This window comes from Marmota marmota, unplaced genomic scaffold (genome assembly GCF_001458135.2).
Source record: "Marmota marmota marmota unplaced genomic scaffold, marMar, whole genome shotgun sequence".
Classification (NCBI taxonomy): Eukaryota; Metazoa; Chordata; class Mammalia; order Rodentia; family Sciuridae; genus Marmota; species Marmota marmota.
Window position 1 is genome coordinate 59,477,008 of NW_026000037.1, and position 24,806 is coordinate 59,501,813.

At 40.6% G+C, this 24,806-nt stretch overlaps 1 protein-coding gene across 5 annotated transcripts in view; it reads left to right on the forward strand.

Moving 5' to 3' along the window:
• Map3k20 (mitogen-activated protein kinase kinase kinase 20) overlaps positions 1-24,806 on the forward strand; it is a 172,541-nt gene that overhangs the window by 137,856 nt on the left and 9,879 nt on the right. For 4 of the 5 annotated variants that reach the window (XM_048812504.1, XM_048812505.1, XM_048812503.1 and 1 more), the window contains 3 exons: positions 4,739-4,801; positions 6,075-6,167; positions 22,520-22,636. In XM_048812504.1, the coding sequence (XP_048668461.1) occupies positions 4,739-4,801; positions 6,075-6,167; positions 22,520-22,636 (273 nt within the window). Of the gene's footprint in view, positions 1-4,738; positions 4,802-6,074; positions 6,168-11,235; positions 11,272-22,519; positions 22,637-24,806 lie in introns of those variants that run through there. The other variant, XM_048812506.1, reaches the window with a different exon arrangement.

Here is a 24,806-nt window from a genome sequence, read left to right on the forward strand (position 1 = left end):
AGGTGGTGTTAGCAGCTGGGGGTAGAAACAGTCAGTGCTGAAGTTACAGCTGAAATGCTTCTTCTTGTATCTGTCCATATTCAGCTGCTCCCCCTTTCCCCTCCCCCCTCATAATCCCACGACAGACAAGTTAACCCATCACACATCAGGTGTGACCTGAATGTACCCTAATATCACTCCTGTGCCCTCAGGAAGTTCCTAGTCTAGTGGGGAAGATGAATAGTTTTCGTGCAATCATGATGAAATGACTTCTGAGCAATGCCACACAGGTGAGGTGGGTTGGGATGAGGGAGGCTTTTGTGAAGAAGTGATGAAGGAGTTGACAGCTGAAGACAAGTAGGTGTTCCCCAGGTGAAAGATAGGGCAGGATGTCTGGAGAGGCACTGCCTGTGGCAAGGCCTGGGTGTGGGAGAAAGCTCAGTGTGTTTGAGGACCTGTGAGCCGAGCAGTATGGCACCACACCCGCACTGGCAGGAGGCCACTTAATCCATTTCATGCTGGGGAAGCCAAATATCCATTAGGAGTCCCTCTGGGACTGGAACTTGTGCATGGCCTGAGGGAACCTAAGCCAGAGAGGTAACCTGAAGTCATGGGAATGTGTGGTTGCTTTTGTAATCTTCATAATTGTCACCTGGAATAGACATCAACACATGTATATTCTAATGCCCCACTGAACTCAGGAATTCCTAATGTTTCCCCTAAAACTTCAGTCCTGAATAATTTCAAACTAAACCTCTACTTTCATTTTTGTTTTTGTTGCTTTTTTGCCATTTAGGAATCAGGTTGGGTTTTGTGTGTTTGGTTTTGTGTTTTTTAGTTCCTCAAATCTAATAGGAATTGCAGATACCTGTGAGCAATGTTATTGATCAGAGAACAATTTCCAGAGAGATCTTAACCAGGATAAAATCAAGTTTGCTTCCCAGAGCCCTCACCGGCAATGTGGGTAGATGGAGGGGTATTCACGGGTTAGAAAGGGCAGAAATCAAATAAAGGAGGAAAAGTAGAAAAAAAGCAACTTTCTATCCAAATCCACACCTTCACAATCTGTCAACATGCCAGCTAACTTCCCTTTACCCCGGAGCCACTCATATTGGCTTTTCTAGAGAAATCACCACAAAGTCCAAAGAACACCCACTCACTTCATCTCACGGACCCAGATCCATGTAAGAAACATCTTACAGTCTTTTGGCACCCTTCAGACAATGGCTTGGCACAAAACCACCAGAGACCATCTATAAGGCAGAAAGCAAGAACTTTCTGACATTTCCCTCCCACAAAATGGGCAAGAAAGCTCATGCATCAACATACATCTCAAAGGCTAGCAAAGAACTTAATCTTGGCCTCTGGGTATGCCAAGTTCATCCTGAAAAGCTATGCTGGCTTAGATGTTTACAGTACGAAAAATTAATTTCAATAATATACAGAGAAGTTCCAAAGTTCCAAAAGAGAAATTTTATAAACCCTGTCCTATGTAGCAAATGCCAAATAAGATGTTCCTACCTCCCCTTCCCTTCTGCTGTCTTTTAAAAAGGACCAGTATTCCTTAAGTACTAGTTAGAGGGGAAAGGAATGGTAAGCCGTGATACCTCAACAAACCGCAAGTGATTTAAATATTCCCAGACTTGGCTGAGAACAACCAAAGTGGCCCATTCATGCTGGTTGTTAGTATCAAGACGAGTAATGTTCAAATTTACTGTTTATTGCTCAACAAATTCAGTGAATGCCTACTAATTGCAAGACTTGGCCTGTGAAGAGTCAGAGAATCATCCTGCCCTTAAGGAATTTATATGCCTGAAGAGAGATAAAACATGCACAAGCAACTTCTTATGAGCAGTTGGAAGAAGAGAGGCAATTCATTACTGGGGAGGAGCAGAAAAGGGGAGGAAAGGGGAAACGTCACAGAGTGGGGGCTTTGAGCTGGATCTTGGAGGAAGAACAGAATTTGGAATATAGACAGAAGTGGGAAAAGGAAGAGAGGAAGCAGATAAGAGAGGCAGGGAAGAGACGGAGAGGAGCAGAGCAGATTGGTTGTGTTAGAAGGGGCAGCGGGCAGCTCTTTCTGGTGGGAGCCTGGGCGGGGACTAGAACTCATCATGGCCAAAGTCTAAGGCAGGTCTGGCCAGGTTCTGGACTGCTTCCAACTTTAGGCCGGAGGTCTGGAATTTGACAGAGCAGGAGAGAATGGATGTGTTTAAACTTCACTTCTGGATGTCTTAAAGTGGATTAGAAAAGAGAGGCTGGATTTTGAAAAACACTGAGGAGGTTATAATCTAGAGAGGAACAGTCAGATAGCAGGCTGTGAACAGGAGCAGGGAATGGGGCACCGGGAAGAGAGCTGTTCACAGGTTCTTGGAGGAGCCCAGCGAAATCCAGGTCCTGCTGCAGGTGGATGAGCCTTGAAACCTGATGCTCAGTGAAGGAAGCCAGGACGAAAGGTCACATTTGTATTCCATTATGTGAAGTATCTGGGTTGTGTGCATCCATACAGACAGAAAACAGATGAATGGCTGCCAGGGGCTGGAAGTGATGGGGGAATGGGCAGTGGCCGCTGAGTGGGTGCAGAGTCCCCTTGGGATGATGGAAATGTGTTGGAATGTGTTTTAGAGAGAGTGGTTGCACAACACCATGAAGGTACAAATGCCACTCGGGGGCACATTTTTAAATGGCTAAGTTTATGGTACATGAATTTTCCACCATTAAAAATTACTAATAGGGGCTGGGGTTGTGGCTCAGTGGCAGAGCGCTTGCCTTTCACATATGAGGCACTGGGTTCGATCCTCAGCACCACGTAAATATAAACAAACAAGGGCCAGGGTTGTGGCTCAGTGGTACAGCGCTTGCCTAGCATGCATGAGGCACTGGGTTTGACCCCCAGCACCACATAAAAATAAAATAAAGGTATAAAAAAAAGAATTTCATTAATAAATGAATAAATAAACAAAATAAAGACATTGTGTCCATGTATAACTAAAATATATATATATGTGTGTGTGTGTATAACTAAAATACACACACACACACACACACACATATATATATATATATATATTTTTTTTTTTTTAAATACTAAAAGAAAGAAGGAAAGCGCAGCTACACTTAACACCCCTGATCTAGACTAGACCCCTTCCATCTGGGCAGCTGTCTGTCTGATTGACCAGGGGCCTGTATAAAGGCCACAGGTAGCAAGGAGGGTCAAATGAGCCTGGGCAGGAGAGAGAAGAAGGGGTGTGTGTCTGGGAAGTGGGGAATGGGGGAGAATGGTGTTACAGAGGCCACTGTTGAAACAGCTGCGAGATACAAACAGTGACCAAAAGGGTCTAATCATGCTGCAGAGATGCCACCAAACATGCAGGGAGAAAATGCCCTCATGGGAAGCAGCACATGGGGTGGGGTAAGAGCAGTGTCCTCCCCAGGACCCAGAGGGTCTCCCCGGGTGGTCAGCTCTGTCTCAGGACCTAGGTGAGTCTGCCCATGCATATAAAAACAGTACACAGGGGTGATTCTCCACAGTCAGGAATGCAAGGCCACCTCACCACCACAGCTGGGCTGCATTAGAATGGCTCCCGGTGGGGCCTTGGCCAACAGATGGCGCTCCATTAAACCCAACTGGAACGTGGGTATTTCTGACACACTTCTGTGAGAGGGAAAAATGAAGGGAAAAGGTCGTGGAAACTTGTTCCAAGGGAGCTACCATACTCTTAAGGCAGTTAGAATGAATAATGCTTCAAGCTGGGCCTTTGGGGACGCGGCCCTGTGAGCATCTCCAGGCTAGATGAGCCCTCCTGATACTTGTCAGGAACATCTATTGTATACACGTAGATGCACACGCGCACATGCATACACACAAGTATACACGGCCTGGTGGTGAGATCGTGACCTTCATTTTTTGCTCTTTCACTAAGGAAGGCACAATCCTCACTGTATACCTTCTTGAAGGGTCTCTCTGCCCAAGGATAGGTGATGAAACTGGAAACTGGAGCAGCACATCCTCTCTCCTTTTCTACAATTGGCCCTCCCTCTAAGCCTGTCTGGGGCTGCCTTCTCCCCTGAGCGTGCAAGTCTTGATGTGGAGGAGCCAGGTGTAAGGAAGAAGATTGAACATCCAGTAAATGTTCATTACATTGTCAAGTGTCAGCAATTTCATTTTGCTTTAGGACAAAAAAATGCATCCAGTTTTTCTCAGATTGGTACTTCTTTTTCCCCTACATGATCAGTTTACAGAAAAAGTATATATTTTCTAATGAGTGTCAAAAACTCATACTCTAAACTAACCTACTATCTTTTAAGATTTCTTTGTGTTTCACCAGGGGTGTGCTGGACCCCTGCACGGAGGAAAGTCCTTGCAACCAAACCCTGTAGTGAGGCTGCAGCCTTTCTGAATGCCTCTGGTGTTCTATTCCTGCACTTTTTGGTTTTCCCTACAGTTGACACAGAATGATAACTGCACTTTATACACTAGGACATTAATTTGTCACACAATACCAGTGCTTGAAGAATGGTTTTTATTTAATGCGTAGTCTAAAGTTTGACATCTTTAAAGTCTTTCTGTTCCTTTAAATAATTATAACTGCCTACCCTACGTTGGACAATCAGATATGTGCTCCATAAATGATAGATATTTACATCCCCAAGATATTTTATGAACTATAAAATAAAGGATGCTTTTATATGGGACCAATAATTTAATCCTTTCTTGGTGTATTCAGCCATTAATGAAATCATGTATTTTTTTTTATAGTCGGCCATTGAGAAACTAACACATGATTATCTGAACTTTTTTCACTTCCCACCACTAATTAAGGTAAGTTTTTTTTTTCTTACTGAAAGTGTGCAACTTTTATTGACACATGCACCTGCCACATCCACACCTAAATTTGCCAATGTTGGAAACTGATGTTTGAAGTTAAATTTAATCATATCTGTCCAACAAAAGGCCCTTTGAAGACTAGGATGTGTGCATATATGGTTTCTTCTATGCCAGTTAAAATATTAACAAAACATTCATGATAAGAACAACACATCTCATCTGAGTGGCTAGAAGATGGAAGTGCCGGTATTATAGGTGACATTGGCCTCCCACCTGCTCTGGAGACCTTCCTGCGACTGGTCAATCACTAAAGGAATTCACACACTAGAACTCTGGGTTGTCACCACATTAAGGGAGGGGTTATTGTTTGAGTGACATATTCATACAGCAGTCCCCCTAATCCACAAGGAATACATTCCAATATCCCTTGTGGATGCCTGAACCTGAAGTTAGTATCAAACTGTATCTACTATTTTCCCCTATACATACTTACCTATTATAAAATGAATTAGGCATCGTTGGAAATTAACAGCAATAACCAAGAATAAAATAGAACAATTATAACAATATGCTCGAATAAAAGATATTTAAACTTATGAATTTTTAATTTCTGGAATTTTCTATCTAATACTTTTGGACCACAGTTGTCTGCAAGAAAACAAAACCTAGGGTTAGGAGTATCCTTATTCTCTACTAGTTAAAATATTAACAAAACATTAAGTACTATTGTACTTAACATATTATTCTGAACATAATCTAAGCATATGGCATACTTTGTTATAAAGTCAGCAAAAACTTTGAATTAATACACAGACCTCTACTCATTCAGCAACTACCATGGTTCTCCATATGCAAGTTCTTGGATCCTCCATCCATATATACTCTAGGAACTGCAGAATTCCTCTTTGGGAATAACTTGTGCACATCTTGGGTGTCTTGAAACTCTCAAGTTGAAATCTCACAATGCACCTCCACAAAGTGCATTTTAGGATGAAATTGCAAGATATATTGTGAAAAAGATGGTGACATTCAATCTGAAGTGTGTAGATAAGTCACTTGGTAAAGTTCCCAAAAGCCTGTCATTTCTCTTGCTTTGAGCGATTGTAACTTGTAACTTGTAGCTTAATCCAAAATGACCAAAGTAGATTTTTTTCCAGTATATTAGAATGAAAAAAAAAAAACTAGCAATAAGAAATCATCTGCTTTATATAAGAAGTCAAAGTAAAAAAGCTACACAGAATAAATGGGACTTGGTTTTCTGTTTTAGGACTCAGGAGGTGAACCTGAAGAAAATGAGGAAAAAATAGTGAACCTTGAACTTGTTTTTGGTTTTCACTTGAAACCAGGAACTGGCCCACAGGTAAATCATATTTCAGATCTTTTGGGTGAATTTCAATCTAATTTACTCTTTTGCTGTCCTGTAACTCCCATCCGCCAGCCACCTGGTAACTTGATTCTGAGTAACTTATAGACTTTATAAAATAGAATTGAACTGACAGGCTGCTGGCAGCCTCTGTAATCCAATCCAGGAGGCTTATTTTCTCAGTCAGTGAAGAATCCTACAAGAGGCCACCAAACTCTCAAGGTGACTCTCAGCAAAGTATGGAAGGGAAGGGAAGGTGGTGGATACCAAAGTGATATTCATTCTGCTCAGTATCACGGCTTCCTGATCTCTGAGTCTTGAGGAAAATCAGCTCTATAATACAGAGAGTAAAACAACACTGAGGATGTAATTCTAGATAATAGAGAGACCCAAACTATCAGCTCCAAAAAGGGTGGTGGGACCTTAGGTTAACACTCATTCAATCAGGTTTTTCACTTTATGTCATTTTTTAGAATCTGGAAAAAAACTGATTTGTCTAGGTAGCATGTGAATTAGAATTTCAATAGTTTTGTGTTATTTCAGATGACCAGAAAAGCGAATAATCAAGATAACTTCTATTACTTGAACTCTTATCATGTACCAAGCATACAGAACTGAAGCGTAAATGCTACTTCCCCCCACTTTGCAAATGTGGAAACTTGCACAGGGAGTACGTGGACAACATTTGCAGAATGAGGACTCAAACTCTGGCCTTTGTCACCAGAACCCAAGCTCTTAGCTACTGCATGGCTTGTCCTTTTCTCTTTAGGAGCCAAGGGAAGTCTCAATGCGAGTCTTCATACCTGTAACCATTTGCCATGGGAGGGCTGGCCCTGGCCCAGTGGCCCAGAGGGTAGTCATCAGTAAAGCCACACCAGTCTAGGAACTGGTTCTTGGGAGAGACTGGAAGTTGTTGTAAGGGTTGAGTTTCACCTGGGCCTTCAAAAGCTGTCCTTTCTAGACACCTGACAGGGAGTGTCCTGCCTGCACCACTACAGGGATACTGATGCTTCTGGCCATACTCTTGGTGGAAGGAGAGCCACTCTGAATCCAAGTTTCTTGTATATGAATAATTTTCTCTTCCCTCTGTGAACAGGTCACTGTCTATTCATTCTTATAGTTAGAAGCAGACATATAAAGGGGACCAGAGAGCAAAAGTCCCTCTTTCTCCAACAACAGTAAACAGCCCTTCTATCCTGAAATTATGTAGCTGCACCCCCAAGTCCATCTGATGGTAGACAGAGTGCAGATTTCAATTTGCGTCTGTTGGTATCCTCAAGTACATAACACTTAAAATTTGTGAATTCTCTTTGTTTAAGGCTTTTTATGGCTTGTATACAGTCAAAAAGGAGAAAAATTTTCTTGAAAGAGATGTGTCAATAGAGATCTCAAATAAGAAAGTATTTTCAGTTAATGAAGAAATGACTTACTAACATGGAAAACTAAAAAATAAATTTTTAGTAAAAATCAGAAGCTATAGGTGGTATTTGAGACCAATACAATGGTCTATGTTTGATCATTATCATATAGGCTTCTTGAGTCATGGTTGATCCACAAGCCTAAAGTTACACAACTTTCCATGTTCTGTGGTTCCTGGGTCACCCATCCAGAGTAATAATTTCATTCATTCATGCAGCAGACGTTTACTAAGGACCAACTATGTGCCTGACTCAGAATGCTACATGTTCAGAATACAAAGTCAAGAAGCATAGTCCCCGCTTGCAAGAAGTGCACAGCTTGCTGGGAGAAGCAGGCAAGATCAATGAATGGTTATAGTGCAAAAGGATGAGGCTTTCCAGTGCCACTCGATGAGCATGAAGAGGATGAACATCTAGTACAGATGAGAGAGGGGTCGGGGGGGTCTTAAAGTCCTCCTTATAGAAGTGGTACTTAAACTAGCTGGGCACTGTGGGGCACGCCTGTAACCCTAGGGCTTGGGAATCTGAGGCAGAGGGATCAGGAGTTCAAAGTCAGCCTCAGCAACTTAGTGAGGCCCTAAGCAACTGAGCAAGACCCTGTCTCTACAAAAAATACAAAAAGTGCTGGGGATGTGGTTCAGAGGTTGAGTGCCCCTGGGTTCAATCCCTGGCACCAAAAAAAAAAAAAAAAGTAGATGCTTCAACTAAAATTTGAAAACCATTAAGATTTGCTAGGTAGGGAGTGGGTGTTGAAGGCAAAGGAACAGTGTGTGCAGGCATTCAGGCAATGAAGCCAAGGAAACGTGGGGAACTCTTCTTGGGCTGCCTTCCATGGGACCTCTCAACTCACCTCCCTCTAAGGAGACTTGGCAGGGAGCAGGGGAATAGTGTAATAGGAATTAAGCCTGGAGAGGGGGACTGGTGGAAAAGAACTATCTTCTGGTGCTAAGCTAAAGGAGTTTGAAGTGTTTAAACAGAGTAGACAGGATCCGATTTTTATCTTTTAAAGATCTCTCAGAAACACAGAGGAGGATGAACTGGGAAGGACCAGGCCAGAGTGAGAAACATCCATGAGTAGGCAATGCAGAAAAGCAACTGGTATGTGATAAGCAACGAGGCTATGGCAGTGTCATGGAAGTGCTGTGTATCCCAGGGTGCACTTAGGTGGAGATGGTGCGAGAGGGAGGAGCCAGGATGATACCAAAGGTGTCTATTATGGGCAACTGGATAGAAGGTGTTATAACACAACAGATCAAAAGTAAACTAGCTGAGGGCTGGGGATTTAACTCAATGGTTAGAGTGCTTGCCTCACATGCACAAAGCCATGGGTTCAATCCCCAGTACCACAAACACACACACACACACACTCACACACACACACACACACAAAAGTAAACTAGCTGAGCTGGGGGTGTGGGTCAGTGATAACCTAGTGAGTACAAAAACCTGGGTTCAGTCCCTAGCACCGCAAAAAAAAAGGAAAAGAAAATTGCAATGCCAAGGTGATAAATGTATAAAGAAGTCATTGGCCATTGGCATGGGTGAGATCAATCCGGAAAAACTTTTTTATTGAATCGAAGCTTGAAGAGGTTGATGGGAAATTGCAAAATAATTGCCTGAATATAATGTTTAAAGCTTATGCTTGGAGAACACTTTTTTATAAAGATCTGAAGTATTTTATAAATGTGTCCCTTTTGTCCCCTTAACATTTATGTGAGGTGCCCAAGGCACAGTATTGTCATCGCTTATTAGGAAAGAAAAAACAAGAGAAAGTGTGTGGCCAGCCTGGGGTGAGGTGAGGACAGAGGGGAGACCAGAAAGTATGACTTTGTTTTTGTCTTTGTATTAAATACGTGCTAGCTCTCATACCTGACCCAAGATATTTAAGCCATCTACAAACTGAAATGAAACAATCCTAGAATAGATCAACCACCCAATTATGCCAACCTGTGCCTTCACGTTATAAAATACTATCTTATAAATGTGCTTGAATTGAAATTCTAACTCCCTATATGGAAATCCTGTTTCTTTGACCTATAAAGTTAGGATCCACCACCAAAAAAAAAAAAAGAAAGAAAGAAAGAAAGAAGAAGAAAAAAGAAGAAGATGAAGAAGAAAAAGTAAAAGACTTCCTCAAAACCTCAATTAACTGAGTAATGTACCCATCTCCCCAGAACAGATAGAGCCTCACATCCACCCCACTCTGTTACGACTAGGATGAGCACTGAGAGTAGGCTGGAGCTTTGGATGTTCTTCCCAAACCTGAGTTTGCAGATCAGAGACATTTGCTTGATATCACCTTTTCTTTCACAAGTAAAATGAGAGGTGTGTTCTAATAGGAACCTTTGGGAATAATGCCTGACAGTGACCTTATCATCAAACAGTGACTACATTTTCCCTTTGCCTTTGAGAAGGACTGGTAGCTAATACCCCTTAAAATTGGTTTGCTGTTTTAGCAACTTTAAGCCTATTAAGAGCAAACAGTGAAAGTATGATTATTATACATACAAACAAATAGATGCAGGGGAGAAATGCTTTCATTGTAAGATCTGTCAACCTTTTCTTCTAAAAATTCAAACTAGATTATTTTTCTTAACTTCATTTGACAACCAAATGGATCATGGCACAAAACAAGGCTGATTCACAGAATCTTGAAAAGCCTTCTGCGTTTGAGTGCCCTGTGCCCTCTCAAATATCAAGGGTCAGTGCAGTGACACCTCGTCCATGACCTTAGTCTTTACAGCTGTATCCCCTAGGGAACCAGGACTCAACCAGGCTCCAACAGCATGCTACAAGCATTCTCTCACAATCAAATGCCCTTTTTCACTTCTTTTTTTTTCTGAAACAACCTGACGGGGGGCAAAAATACATGATTGAACAAAAACTTCACTAGCAACTTAAATTAATAAGTGAGGGGCTTAGGGAGTAGCTCAGTGGTAGCACACTTGCCTAGGATGGGTGAGATTCTGGGTTCCATCCCCAGCACTGCCAAAAAAAATTAATAAATGAGAATGAGTTTTACTCAATTGACCTGTTTCTAGAGAGTAAAGTTATTTATTCATTTAAATAATATTGTATGTTGAGGCAGCCTAGAAGTTATGCAATCAGTCTGGCAGAAATAGGGTCATATTCAGCCTGAATGTCTCCCATGTGAGGGGCAGGAAATGCCTGTGATAATTATTATTACCTGAACTTCTGGTTGACACTGCAGTGAGCATTTTGCAAACATTCTTTCATCATTAGAGCTCAACATGATGGGGAGCATCATTCCTGTATTAGCCTCCTCATGAGGAAAAACAGAGATGTGAAATTCCTCACCCAGTGTCCCCACCTGGTAAGGGAAAGATCCAGTTCCCAGGCTTAACCACTGTGTAATTATCACCTCTTTCTGGAAAGTACCATCATCCCCCAAAGTAGGTACATTGGTAATCAATATTTTTTTTTGTCAGTTAATAATACTACATTACCACAATTTTTGTTTTGTGTGGAAATCGCCTTGTGTTTTGTAATCTAAAGCCTTTGACTTGGCACAAAAGGAAAGCAGCTTTCTGAATTTCAGGCAGCTTTGTGCACTCCCCAGGGTAGCAACCACCCTTTTTTATTGAAATATTCAGCTGCATAGAGTTTATTATTATATCTCTTATCAGCTCGCCAGTCAGGAATATTGATTCTCAAATTGCCAAGGGATAAACTATCAAATCACCCAGCAGTTTTCTCACCAAGATCTTTTTGAGACTTTGTGTCATAAAAATTCAAAAGCAGAGGAAGGAACTATTCGGGAGACCTCCATTGCTGGTGAGTGCTGAACAGTCAGACCTAGGTGAGTCCTTATTTCCCCGTGTCCCCAGTGAGACAAAGGAAACCTGACACAGCCCAGTTCCCGTGGGTCTGAACTGAACCCAGAGAAGAGGAGGGTGGAAGGAGACAGCACCCCGCCTCTCCCAAGACTCTCCAACAGTGGGCCCTAAAATAGGGGTCTGCTGCTGACATCAAACCATCCCTTCCAAATGGCTATCTCTTCTGATTTCCTTTTGAGAGGTATTTTGAGGGGTCAAGAGATCCAAGAAGAGAAAATGAGAGGAATGTTTTGAAGAGGTCGAAGCAGAATGATGATTCCCCTCAAAATGGACAGTTGTCTCGGGAGGACTTTCCCTTACTACCTTTCTCTCTCTTTCTCCATCCAGACTCCTCATTGTTAGCACCTGGCCCCTTCCCCACCCATCCGCCACCAGAAGAAATTCAATCAATAGTTCTGCTTCTCCAGTCGTTTCATCTATAGGTTAAAAATGCTGCATTTTACAAATGCTTCCCACTTGTATTGTGCTCTCAGGTCTTTATTAGATTGCTTGTGAAATGTTGCATTTAATAAACTTAATTGAATCTCCAAGCCCTTTCTCAGAGCACTATAAGTATCAAAAACTGTCAAATAGAGCTTTTTTTCCTATTGTGTAATTTTTGTAAATGGATAGATAAACATGAATAAAATAACAGGGCACAAAGAAAAGGATTTTGTAAGGAAGTATAAAGCCAATACCTTTTGTAAATTTCAGAACAGCTTAAAGCAGAGCTTTTCTTCACTTCGATATATGTTGTATTTATTTAAAAAATCAGTGTAAGGAAGTTCATGTCTCATGATCAGCCATGCAGAGAGGCAGTGGACAGATGTACACAGACACATATCTTTGTGCCTAAGTATGTAAGCTTACAGTGGTAGGGTTTGAGGCCAGCCTCAGCAACTTAGCGAGACCTTGTCTCAAAATTTTAAAATAGGGCTGAGCTGTGGCTCAGTGGTAGAGTGCCTCTGGGTTCACTCTCCAATGCTGGAAAAGAAGAAAAAGAAAGAAAACACAAGTTTTAGGGAAGAAGAAACAAGGAGGTAGTAGTCAAAGAGTACAAAGCTTGGATTATACAAGATGGTTAAGTCTCCAGGACCAGCTATACAGCACATCACCTATAGTTAAGGATACTGTATTGTATGCTTAAGATTTTGCTGAGAAGACATATTATTAAGTGTTCTTATCCCAAAAATAAAAACAATGATAATAATAAGAGAACGGGAAAAACTTTTGGAGGTTAATGGCATAGATTGTGGTGATGCTTTCACAAATGTTATCTCCACATTGATCAAGTTGCTTACCTTAAATATGACCTGCTTTTTGTATGTCACTCACACCTCTGTGGAGTGGTCTTTTGAAAAGAGAAATACAAGTTTTAATTGACAGCAAAGAAGCCAATGCAGCTCAGAATTTTACAATTGCATAACTCACCGCTGATTTCTAATTACAGTGTGGTGATGCACTCTGTCAGATGGGTTGGACAGCCGCCTATAGCACCAGAGCAGAGCTAGGCAAGGTCTCAGCACATGCCTGCGGACGGATTGACAGCCATGTGTACAGTTAGCATGCCAGGGAATGTCTAATGACTGGAGAAAATGGCCCTGATCTGTACATTTGCAGATTCCATGGTGTAAATACTCCCATGGCTGATTTTAAATCTGATGTCATTGAACTTGAAGTTGGGAAAAACTATGTGCAAATCTGCTTGAGAGAATAGTGATGTAGCATAGATGAGAAAACATAGGCTTGAGTAAAAATACAAACCCATTATTGCTGGTTTCCAGCTATACTAAGTGTAGTTAACTCAAAGAGAACTCTGGTCTCCTATGGAGTCCATTGCTGGCTTAGATCTCCTTGGGTCACTGTTGTCTCATATTATCACCTTGTTTGATACTGACCATATTGTAAAAATAATCAAAAACTGGGATTTGAGTTTGTGGAAAGTAAAACTAGAACTTATAGAGATAAAACAATTTAAATTTGTGGCTGACTTTTAAAAATGAGGAAAATGTCCTCATTGATAACTCCATGATGACAGGCACAGGTGTTGAAGTAGGTTTTCAAAAGCCTCTGAGGATCACTATAAGTTGTGCTGAGAAAACCTCTGTACTCATAGTGACTTGTGTTTTCTAAACCAAAAATTAGGTCTTGAGAATAATTGACTATAAAAGGGACAGATTATTTGAAGTAGAATTACAAGCACTATGTTGGGAAATCAAGGATGTGTGACAACTATTTCAATCCTAGACATCTGAATTGGAACTGAGAATAGCCCAGCTGGTAAGCAGTGCCTGCTACCTAGACCAGGGCTTTTTCAAAAACCATGTTTCTTGTCGTCACCCCTAGAGTAATGAAGGTGGGAAAAGAACTCAGTAGATAGAACAGCTGTTTTTACATTTTGAGGGTCCTGGGTAAAAGCTTATTTGCAGCATATTTCCCAGTATTAAAAAAAAATTAAACAGCACTTAGGTAAGCCAGGTCACCTTCTATAGTAGTTAAGAAACCCAGACTAAGACAAGTAGATTCTTTGTTATTCACAAATGAACAGCAAGACTTACTATTCTTGTTTTTGCAAGATGAATACCTAGTACCTTCCAATTTCAAATACAGTTTAAAAAAAAACAGCCCTTCCCAAAGATGTCAACTAACATCTGAACCATTTTTGATAGTCAAGTGTGTAATGCATCCTATGAAAGTATCTCACTTGATTTGTTTCACTTTATTTTAATATCATCCCTAAGCCCCTTTTGCATACATAACTCCAATAACAACCCCCCAAAAGGCAACATAACAACCTTATCTCCACTGGTGTCTACTTGGCACCGATCTGCCCTGACCTTAGACACGAGCCATTGTTAAGGGTATAACGCATTTACATATTTTGCAATAAAACATCAGTTATTTGCATTACTGTGTCAAGTTTTATTTGATTCTTTCACCTAAAAATGACTCATTTTCCTTTCTTGTATTTTAAAAACCAACTACTCTAAGCTTGTTTGAGAATAATCAAAAATTGCCCATTTAGCTAGAAGTCATTTTCTTTTCAAAAGGCAAATGTTATTTAATCTTTCAGCTGTTCATTGTGCCATCATAAATACTTTCTTTTCAGCACAGTTGTGGGGACTGAAATGAGCCCACTAATTGCCTCCCATTTCGACTGACATGTGGTGGTTTAGTGGAAAGAGAACACAGCAGGGAGAAGGAAATAGGAGGCTGAGAAAATGAGAGCTAATTATTTTCACTGCCTCATGTCAGGCTCTGTGTCAGCCTTGTTTTTACAAACTGGAAGGTTTTAGCACTAAATAAAACAAACTGGCGTCATGTTTTTATATACTGGCAGTGTCATGGAAGCAGCTGCACATCTCAAAGACAATATAATGCCTGCGTTCGCATGGACACCATCTGACAGACACTGTGAGCCACGGCTAATGAGGATATCACAGTGGTGCCAAAGTGAAAGGTGCTGAATTATGTATGATCCTGCATCGGTGCAGCAATAGTCCTGTACATCATTATGAGACATTGTTTTGCTGAAGAGATTAAAACATTCTTAGTTCCAGACCCTGCAACCTACACGCGCTGAAAGAGGTTATTAATGGAATTTTTAGGGAGAGTTTCTTGTGGATTTCTTTGGGGTTGAAAAACAGATCTCATGGGACAAAGCCGTGGTGGGTCATGACACTGTATAGATAAAGAAGAGAAGCAAATTAACCATACTTGTATTATCTTCCTTTTAAAGGCAGCATAATAAAATATAGTGGAGCGGGGTGATACTTAATGATAAATAACCCAGGTGCTATCACGGGATGCTCCACTCTCCCGCCTTTAACACAGCGGGTTTCGGCAGCTGAGCTAGATAATAGCAACGCATGCAAAGGAGCCTTCCGGGGCCTCGATCTCAACATCTCACTGCTGTTAACACCAGCCTGACCAATATTTTTATCTTGCTTTTATTTCATCTGGCATTACTTTTTAACATTTCGCAACAGTCAGTTGTCTGCTATGACTCTTGACTTTGTTTCCCCCTCTTGAATCTTGAAAAGTTTATTCCCACCGCTCTATTTTGTGTTTAAAAGTATCTCCACGGTACAGGTCTTTTTGCTGGAACCCTGGTATTCTCAAGTGATTTTGTTTTCTCCATTCATGGGAGGAGAGGAGGGGGTGGGGATTTTGAAAACCAGTGTCTCTAAGATTAGACTTGATGTACCCAGGACTTGAATTCCACCTCCCTCAAGCTAAATGGCCTTGCTGCAGACCTCTCTGGTTTGTGAGGCTCAGTGTCCTCATCTGTAAAATGGGGACAGCATTCTCTAGAACAGTGTAAGGCTGAGGGTTAATAATGTACCCAAATCTCAAAAGCGTGATGCCAGGCAGATACAAGTACATACTGTAAAATTTTAATCTGTGGTGATAGACATGGGGCTAGTGGGCCACTTGGTTGTAGAGGGGGCTGCCTGGGAAGAGGCTGAGAGAACATTCTAGGGCACTGGGAATGACTTGCTTGTTTTGTTGGTCACCCAGGTGTATACATTTGTCAAAACTCAGTGAATTGTGCACTTAAAGATCTGCATGTCTACTTCTGACATCACTTGGAATGACAAAAGAATTTTAAACTGCTCACAAGGTGTGTGACAGTGATTTCTCACAAAGAGATACTTAATTTAGCATGAACTGAGTGTTGTTTAGGATTTTATCTTCTCAGGGTAAGAGTTTCTGTTTTCTTTGGCCAGGAATCTTAATTCAGAATTCTTTTTTGACAAAATTGGCATTCCTGAAGCTGATCAATAAGGATGAATCTCATCCTCCATGAACTACAGACTTGCCCCTAAAATTATCCAGGTATTTCAACAGCTTCCCAAAGAAATATACACATCCTGGTCACCCATCAGAATTGTCCTATTTTTCTTCAGTTTCAAATGTACAACTTCCTTCTCCCCAGCAAAATTCCATTAGTTTATTGAAGATTTGTGTGGAGGGGCAGATTTTCTAGCTAGTGGGAAGTTTCAGGTAACTGGTTTTTGCTACGACAAGCCCTAGCAAAAGCACATCCCAGTGCCCAACTTTGCTCCTTGGCCAGGGCCTCTTCCCTATGGATTAGTAATTGGCACTCTCCAGAAAGCTGTGTCAAGATACATAGTTGAGGGCTGATGCTGTGGCTCAGTGGCAGAGCACTTGCCTAGCATGTGTGAGGTACTGGGTTCGATTCTCAAGACCACATATAAATGAATAAAATAAAGGTCCATTGACAACAAAAAAATATTTTTTAAAAAAGATACACATTTGAACAGTGCAAATGGAGGGAATATTGGCTATGCTAGACTTCACAGAGATAGTATTTCATCTCTGCCATGGAGCCCCAGAGAGGAATTCACCAAGAGAATCTGGACTATTTGTGATTTTTGCCTTTCACATTAACTTGGGATTCCTGGCACTGTTGTTCATCCTTTTTTTTAACCTATAACAAGGGAAAGTTCAGGATTCAAAAGAATCTGAGAACAAGTGCTATAATTTTGGATCTGGCATGCCCAATGGTCTATGTGTTAGAGGCTTGTTCCTCAGCTTGGAGATGTGAGAGGTGGTGTGGTGAGCGGTGGGACCTAGTGGGAGGTCTTCAGGTCATTAAAGGTGTGTCTTCATAAGGGATTGTAGGATCCTGGTCTCTGTCTTTGCTCTCTGGCCATAAGGTGAATGGTTTTATTCCACCACATATTTTGGTCATGAGGTTTTGCTTTGCCATAGGCCCAGAAGCAACAGGGCCAACTGATCATGGGCAGAAACTTCCAAAACTTTGAACCAAAATAACCCTTTTCTCTTTATAAGCTGATTATCTGAGGCATTTGTTACAGTTATGGAAAGCTAACTAGCACAGGAAACCTGCTCTTCATGGCACCAGGAAACTGCATTAGGTTGACCTCAACCCACCGTTTGCTACCTGTGTGATTATCTCATCTCTCTGTGCTTCAACTTCTTTGACTAAGACTCTGGCTGTCAATCACGTTGAATAGCCACTGTACCTCCAGACATCTGATGGTCTGATGAGGACTGCTAAAGCAGAGAAGGGCAGAATTGGTGTTATAGGACCCATCTATGTAAGGAGAAAAATGTATTTCTATTTATTTCCTAAAACAAGTCACTCTTACGTTGCCACTTAGCTACACCTCTTTTCTACAACACTGGTCATTCCCTGGTGTCAGGATTATTCAGACTCCTGCCCAAGTAAGATACTCGAACCCAGCCTGCCTACTCTGGCATGATCCTTAGTATAGACGACCCTTTACACTATTCTGCCCACCAACGCTCCTTTGCTCTTTGTCTCATTCTCTTACATCATTGCTTGGTGACAGGCTGGCTAGTCTAGTGAGCTAATTGGAGCTATGTTGATGACCATACTGGAAACAATAATAATTACTCCTTTTTGAGTTCCTAATTTGGCTGTGACACAATGCTAGGTACTGCATTTATATTATTTCATTAAATCATCACCCAATACAACAACCCACTTGTGAATAATAAAAAATACTGAGATTCAGAATAGTTATATAAGTTCATTATGGCTAAGGGGGGAAAACTAGGAGTTGAACCCAGATAAAGGAGCTTCAAACCTGTGGTCTTCTACCTTGCCCTCCATGTTCCCACAATAAGGCCTTAATATATCATCTTTTCCCAGATTGTTCCCATTTTAATAGGAATACTCAATGTCTTAATCCAATTGGGTGAATAAGACAGACATTTCAGACTTTCAGGGATGAGGTGGTTTGGGAAAAGGAATCCTTCAGGGACCCCGTGGGCTCTCTCAGAATCCGGAGCTGTCTGCTTTTGATTTGTGCCTGTCGGGATAGAGAGTTGTTCACAGATGGCCAAAGTTACCCTTGAAAATCTCCCATTCAAAAAAAAAAACCCATGTTTTTCACTCATATCAAGCCAAAATCAACACCAGCTCACCCTGGTAGAAGTGCATATTTTTTATTTCAGAGCCCACCAGGCTACCAGGCCTCTATCATGACTAATAAGCAACTGTGCAAGTAAAATCCTGCATTAGGCTCATAAACATGTGGAACTATGACTTTTAGTGACATTGTTGGTGATTTAATTCATCTTGTTTTGACAGTTTCTCAGGGATGAGTTGGTCAAGAACTTGGAATTTAGTAGTAACCTGTGGACAATCCTCACTGACAATTTATGACTCACCAGGTGGCCAAAATGCCAAGGATACCTGAGGTTAATTTGAAACTGAGAAAAATTTAAGGAATTCTGTTGCTTCATTTGTGGATTACTTTTCTAAGCTAAGTGTTGAGGACACCTGGAAATTCTTAGGAATATGTCAAGGCTTTGGCATGTTAAGTCAGTGCTTTAGGTGAAAGCTATGTAGTCCCTTTTACTCAGCTTTCTAATAAGCGATACCTACTTTTTTTTTTTTTTAGAGAGAGAGAGAATTTTTTAATATTTGTTTTTTTTTTTTTGAGTTTTCAGTGTACACAACATCTTTATTTTATTTATTTATTTATTTAATGTGGTGCCGAGGATCAAACCCAGCGCCCCACGCTCACCAGGCGAGCACACTACCGCTTGAGCCACATCCCCAGCCCCAACGTTACCTACTTTTTAATGAAATGGATAATGCCCCCCTGTCTTATACCTTCCTTGATGACAGTTTTATTGCTTCTATAACTACCTTATGTTTCAGTTAAAAGGCTTTCTTTCAAATAAGAGGAAAAGAGAGTTTAAAAAAATAAAAGATCTGGCTGGGGTTGTGGCTCAGTGGTATAGTGCTTGCCTAGCATGTGTGAGGCACTGGGTTAGATCCTAAGCACCACATACAAATACATAAAATAAAGGTCCATCAACAACTTTAAAAAAAAAAAAAGTTTAAATAAATAAATAAATAAAAGATCTATAACCCTCTTATTTGGATCGGTGTCCCTCTGAGTTGGCTTGGAGAACAGGGAAGCCGCTGCTGGCCTTCTGGGTTTTTGTTGTTGTTGTTTTATCAGCAAAATCTTCTCAGCTCCTTCTCCCTCCTGTCTGTTGTGAATGGCTCCTCCCTTGAAGTCTGGCAAAACCACTCATTGAGTCCTGCCCCCCACCCCTTCTGATTGCCCTTCTCCATTAGGGTCTTCTCCAACTTTGGAGTCAGGTGGCCTTGGCTGCCCTAATCCCACCTCCACCATTTACTGGCCAAGAAACCCAGGGAAGTTTCTCAATTTGTCTGAGCCTCATTTTTCTCATCATTCAAAGGGGAAATAGGCCTGACTTGAGGGTTCTCATGAATGCCAAATAAACTAGCATGATGTAAGTACCCAGCAATATACACAGAGCATAGTAAGCCCTCCAAATGTGAGGATCCTCCCACCAGCCCCTCTTAACATGGCGCCCCTCAGACAGCACGCCAGGGGGCTCTGATTTGGAGTATGAGGTCAAGGAAGAGCACCAGGGTTAGGAGCCTGTCAGGAGCCCGGGCATTACACACAGTTCAAAGTCTTTAGACTGTGCTTTTGTCTAATGTAATTCCCAAACTTGACAGGATAAAGAAACAGAACTAAGTAAACTTAAGACCTTTTATTCCAGCCCTGCTTGGAGGAGGCCCTCTCCATTTCAGAGAAGAGCAGTCGTGACACCAAACAGTCATTATCCTGCCCAGTTATCTCAGGGTCCACGTTGCCTGGGTAGCAGTGGCTCCACAACAAAGAAGTATTGAGAGATTTGTCAATTCTCAGCCACTAATTTGACTTCTGTAAGACTAGAGCTGGGTTTTTATTTTACTGAACTAACCTTTTCTTTCACTAATTGGCTCTCCATCTTGTGAATGTGGCTGGGCAAAAAGGATCCGTCCCCTCAGACGTAAGCCCCACTTGTGCAATTGGTCCAGAGCCTCCCCCAAAACATCAGCCTCCCCCAGCTTCTGTTTGAGCCAACAGGTTTTCAACAACCTCTTTGTTGATCCTCTTCCATGAGAATTGTGTCTGAGCTTGCTCTAAGAAACATCCCAGGCCCACTCTTAGGAGTGTTTTCTAGTTTCAGTATGTGAAGTGCTTGGTCCATTTTCCTTAATCTCTCAGAATCCTTCATTTAAAAAAAAAAAAATTGTAAAAGAGATGTGAATTCACAGTCCAGGGGTCAAATTTGGTACAAAGACACAGGTTAATATTTCCTTTGGATTGCATACAATGTTTACCTTCCAACATTTTTATTACTAAATTCTTCATAGAGCAAAGCTAAAAGAATTTTATAGTGAACCCTCCTATATGCATCCCAAATTCAGTCCTTATCATGTCACTATGCTTACCTAGCTATCTAACAATCCTTATTTTTTAAATTCCTTTCAAAGTCATTTGCAGACATCAGTACATTTCCTCCTAAGTACTTCAGTATGCCAGAATTCAATAAGAAGTGCACACATCTCAAGGTCACATTCATTGAGTTTTGACCAGTGCCTCCTCCAGCGTAACCCTAACATGCATTAACAGAGCGCAACCAGCCCGGGGAGTTTTCTCATACCCATCCCAGTTACTCTTCATTGGCAGAGGCAACCATCTTCTGATTTCCATCATAGATTAATTTTGTTCAGAATGTAATATAAATGGAGTCCTTAATATGTTCTCTTTTGTGCAATACTTGAGTATATTTTATGTAATACTTTGAGATGTATCCATGTTGCATACCTCAGTAATTTGCTCCTGTGTATCACTAAGGAGTAATCCATTCCATGAGTATACCACAGTTTATCCATTCTCCTTTTGATGGACAGTTAGCCTACTTCCAGTTCTTTGTCTATTGGGATAAAGCTATTAAGAACACACTTAGATCTAAGTCTTTTTCATTTATCTTGGGTAAATACCTCCTAGAAGCAGAATTCCTGGCCATAAAATAGGTATGTATTTAGTTTTATAACAAATTGCCCAAACTTCAATTTATTGGGTGATTTTACACCATTTATATTCCTACCAGTGATGTATGAGCATTCCAATGGCTCCAAATCCTTGTCATTGTTTGATGTTATTGACCTTGGCCATTCTGGTGGTGGTAGTGGTGGTGGTACCTCATTGTGTTTTAATTTGTATTCCCCTGGTGGTCAATAATATAAAATGCTTTTTTGTCACATTCACTACATTATTGAAAATTTAATTGACATAGCATCACTTAAAAATTAAGTTTTACATAAGAACCCAGATTTCCAAGATTGTCATAAAACATTTAAGGGCCTAACAAAACTGGACTCCTGTTCCCACTTGGGAACAATCAGCAGAAGCTGTAGTGGCTGTGCCTTTAGGGCAACTGCTCTTCAGCTCCCAGAGTCCCTAACTCTCCACCCTGCTCCCCAGTTGTCAGTTCCCACATGCATCACATTGGCAGTATGTTTTCCTCCCTGTTAAGAGAAAAGTGAGCTATTTCTTGAACCCATGTCATTATCAATACTGGGAAAATTAAAGGTAGACCAAAAGGGCCATATGGAGGAAAATCATATTTCTTTGTGGCAATAAGAAAATATTCCTATGTTTAATGTGTAAATCAAATGGGTCTAAGCTAGAGAGAGAAAAGAAAAAGGTAGGTTAATGGGGTGGGGGGAGGCTCATAAGATCTGTAGAGGTGAAGAGCCAGGTGGAGGTGGAAAGGAGGGCGCGGGGAAATACTGAGGTTTGGTATTGGCCAAATTATATTGTTATATTATGTACATGTACAAATATGTAACAACAGATCCCACTATTATGTCTAACTATAATGTACTAGTGGAAATATGGGAAAAAAATTAAAATAAATGGATCTATTTTGAAAGGGTACACTTTGAGACTCTAATGAAACTGCCTGGCCTCACTTATTTTTATTAGCTGCTTGGCCCCATTAGCGTTTGGGGTTTGCAACACCTAAATAGAACACTTGAACTGATAAATCATGTCTCAAGGCTGCACTAACTGGGGATTATTTAGATATACAAAGGGATCTAATTTCACATCCTCATATTGAAAAAGGATTAAAAAAAAAACCAACCACTCCTCCCATAATAATTTATTTAGACTACTTGGTGTGTTATAAAACATAGAGACTAAAAAAAAAAATTGTTTCACTTTCTCAATTCTGTAATTTTGCTTTTTAATTCCAGGATTGTAAGTGGAAAATGTATATGGAGATGGATGGGGATGAAATTGCAATAACCTACATAAAAGATGTGACATTCAACACTAACCTACCTGATGCAGAGATTTTGAAGATGACAAAGGTAAGGTTCTATTTACAGCTTAAAAGCTTTTTTGAATTCACAGATATCAAACAAAGACATTAAAATACCCAGCAGTGAGCTTTTGTGCATGTCGATGCTCACATCAGCTCAGCCTCAAGCTGGCTCTTGAAAGGCACATTTTATTTAGCAGATTGAGACTATAATAGTTTTTTGTTAAAATTCCACTTATGCTGTGTGAACTAAAAAAGCACTGTAAAAAAAAAAGAATCGTTTAATTTTTTAAATTTCCTTTTACATTTCTTTATGCTTACTCTATCATTATTAAAAGAAAGAAAATGTTATTGATGAAAATATTTACTTCAATTGGGATTCTTTTAAACTTCAGAAAACTTGTCAGGAGGAAGACTTTTCTTGAAGGACTGAGATGAGGCTATTTCTGAGGGACACTTTAAAGTCTTAATGGCTTCCTTGCCATTAAGGAAGGAATTTATTTTGTGTGTGTGTTGCTGGGGATTGAACCCAGGGCCTTGTGCATGCAAGGAAAACACTCTACCAACTGAGCTATGTCCCCAGCCCTGCACCTAGGAATTCCTGAAGTACTGAGAACATGTTACCATTCCAAAGTGGTATGAAGTAAGCCATAGAAACACAGAAGAGAGACTTGCAGAAGTGCTTCGCTGGCTCCTCAGAATGGAAAACAATTCCATTCCGTCCCAACCATACTGAAAAACATACACGTGACACTTTAATTGTAGAAGGGCAACAACTTCAGGCAAAGAACAGTGGGACAATTGCCCGAGCCTCTAGTAACCGTTAACTCCAGGACACCAGTGACTGTGTATTTGTTTTCAGGGAAGCAAATGGGACTTGTCACAGAAAACCAGGGTACAAAAACACAAGTAGAACAGAAAAATGAGTGTTCAGAGCCACAGCACTAGACTTGTAAATGCGTTCTCCTGTTCTACACAGGCATGAGATTGCTAAACACCCAAGTCCTTTTAATATAGGAGCAGACTCATCATCAAGCACACTGACTTAATGTTCGTTGTTGGATTCCTTTGCATAACTGGAAGGTACTTCAGTGGCATTATTTATCTGTCAAGGTTATGATTTAATTTTAACTTTTTTGATGCTGTAGGGGCATATTATTTTGATGTTTCTTGAAGACAGGAAGTATAGATGCTTTTTCATAAAACTGAATACAGATGTTTCGGTTATACTACCATATATGCAACATCGCATACCAATATTGACAAGGCTCATAGGAAAAATAAGATTGGGCAGACCATTCAAAATGTGTACAACATTTTAACACCAACAGAAGTAAAAATAATCCTAATTAAAAAAAAAAAACACAGACTCAGTAGCACAGGCCTATAGTCCCAGCTACTTGGGAGGCTCAGGTAGATATTGCAAGTTTGAGGCCAGCGTGAGCAATTATCAAGCACATTTCTGTACCCAACTCAGGCAGTCATTGTTTTGTAGCTTTAAACCTGGAGGGACAACAGAATGGGAGCAGAAGGCAACTCACTTCTATAAGGATTATTTTAATCAAAATTAACATAGGATCCAAGGTACAGGCTTCTTCTCTAATCCTTTGTTGTTTTTTATTAAATTTTATTTATCCTAATTTGTTATATATGACAGCAAAATGCAATTCAATTTATATTCCACAACTAGAGCACAATTTTTCATGTCTCTGGTTGTATACAAAGTAGAGTCACACCATTTGTGTTTTCATACATATACTTAAGGTAATTATGTCCATCTCATTCCACTGTCTTTCCTATCCCCACGCAGCCATGGTGTCTTTATTTGTACGCATAGCTTTGCAGGATAACCTGACAGAGGGGATGCTCAGGGATTGTCGGTACCTCTGTACCAGCTACTGCCCAAGGAAGACACTTCCTGGTCTTCTCATATTATTATGGCTCTCTCTTAATTTTGAGAAAGCTTTCTGCTGATGCTTCAAACATGAGCATGAATGAACAGCTAATAATAGGACTGAGTGATAGTGAATGTTATATCACAAAAGAGGAGACTGTGGGAAACAGGACTAGCTGTTTACAAATGTGTGAAAGGATGTTTTATTAAAAAAAAAAAAAAACCCAGAACATTAGTGTGTTTTGAACCAAAATGACTTCTATGTTAATCTGATACTATATCCCTATCTTCCAACTGTGTATGGCACAACTGGCCTCAAAGAAAC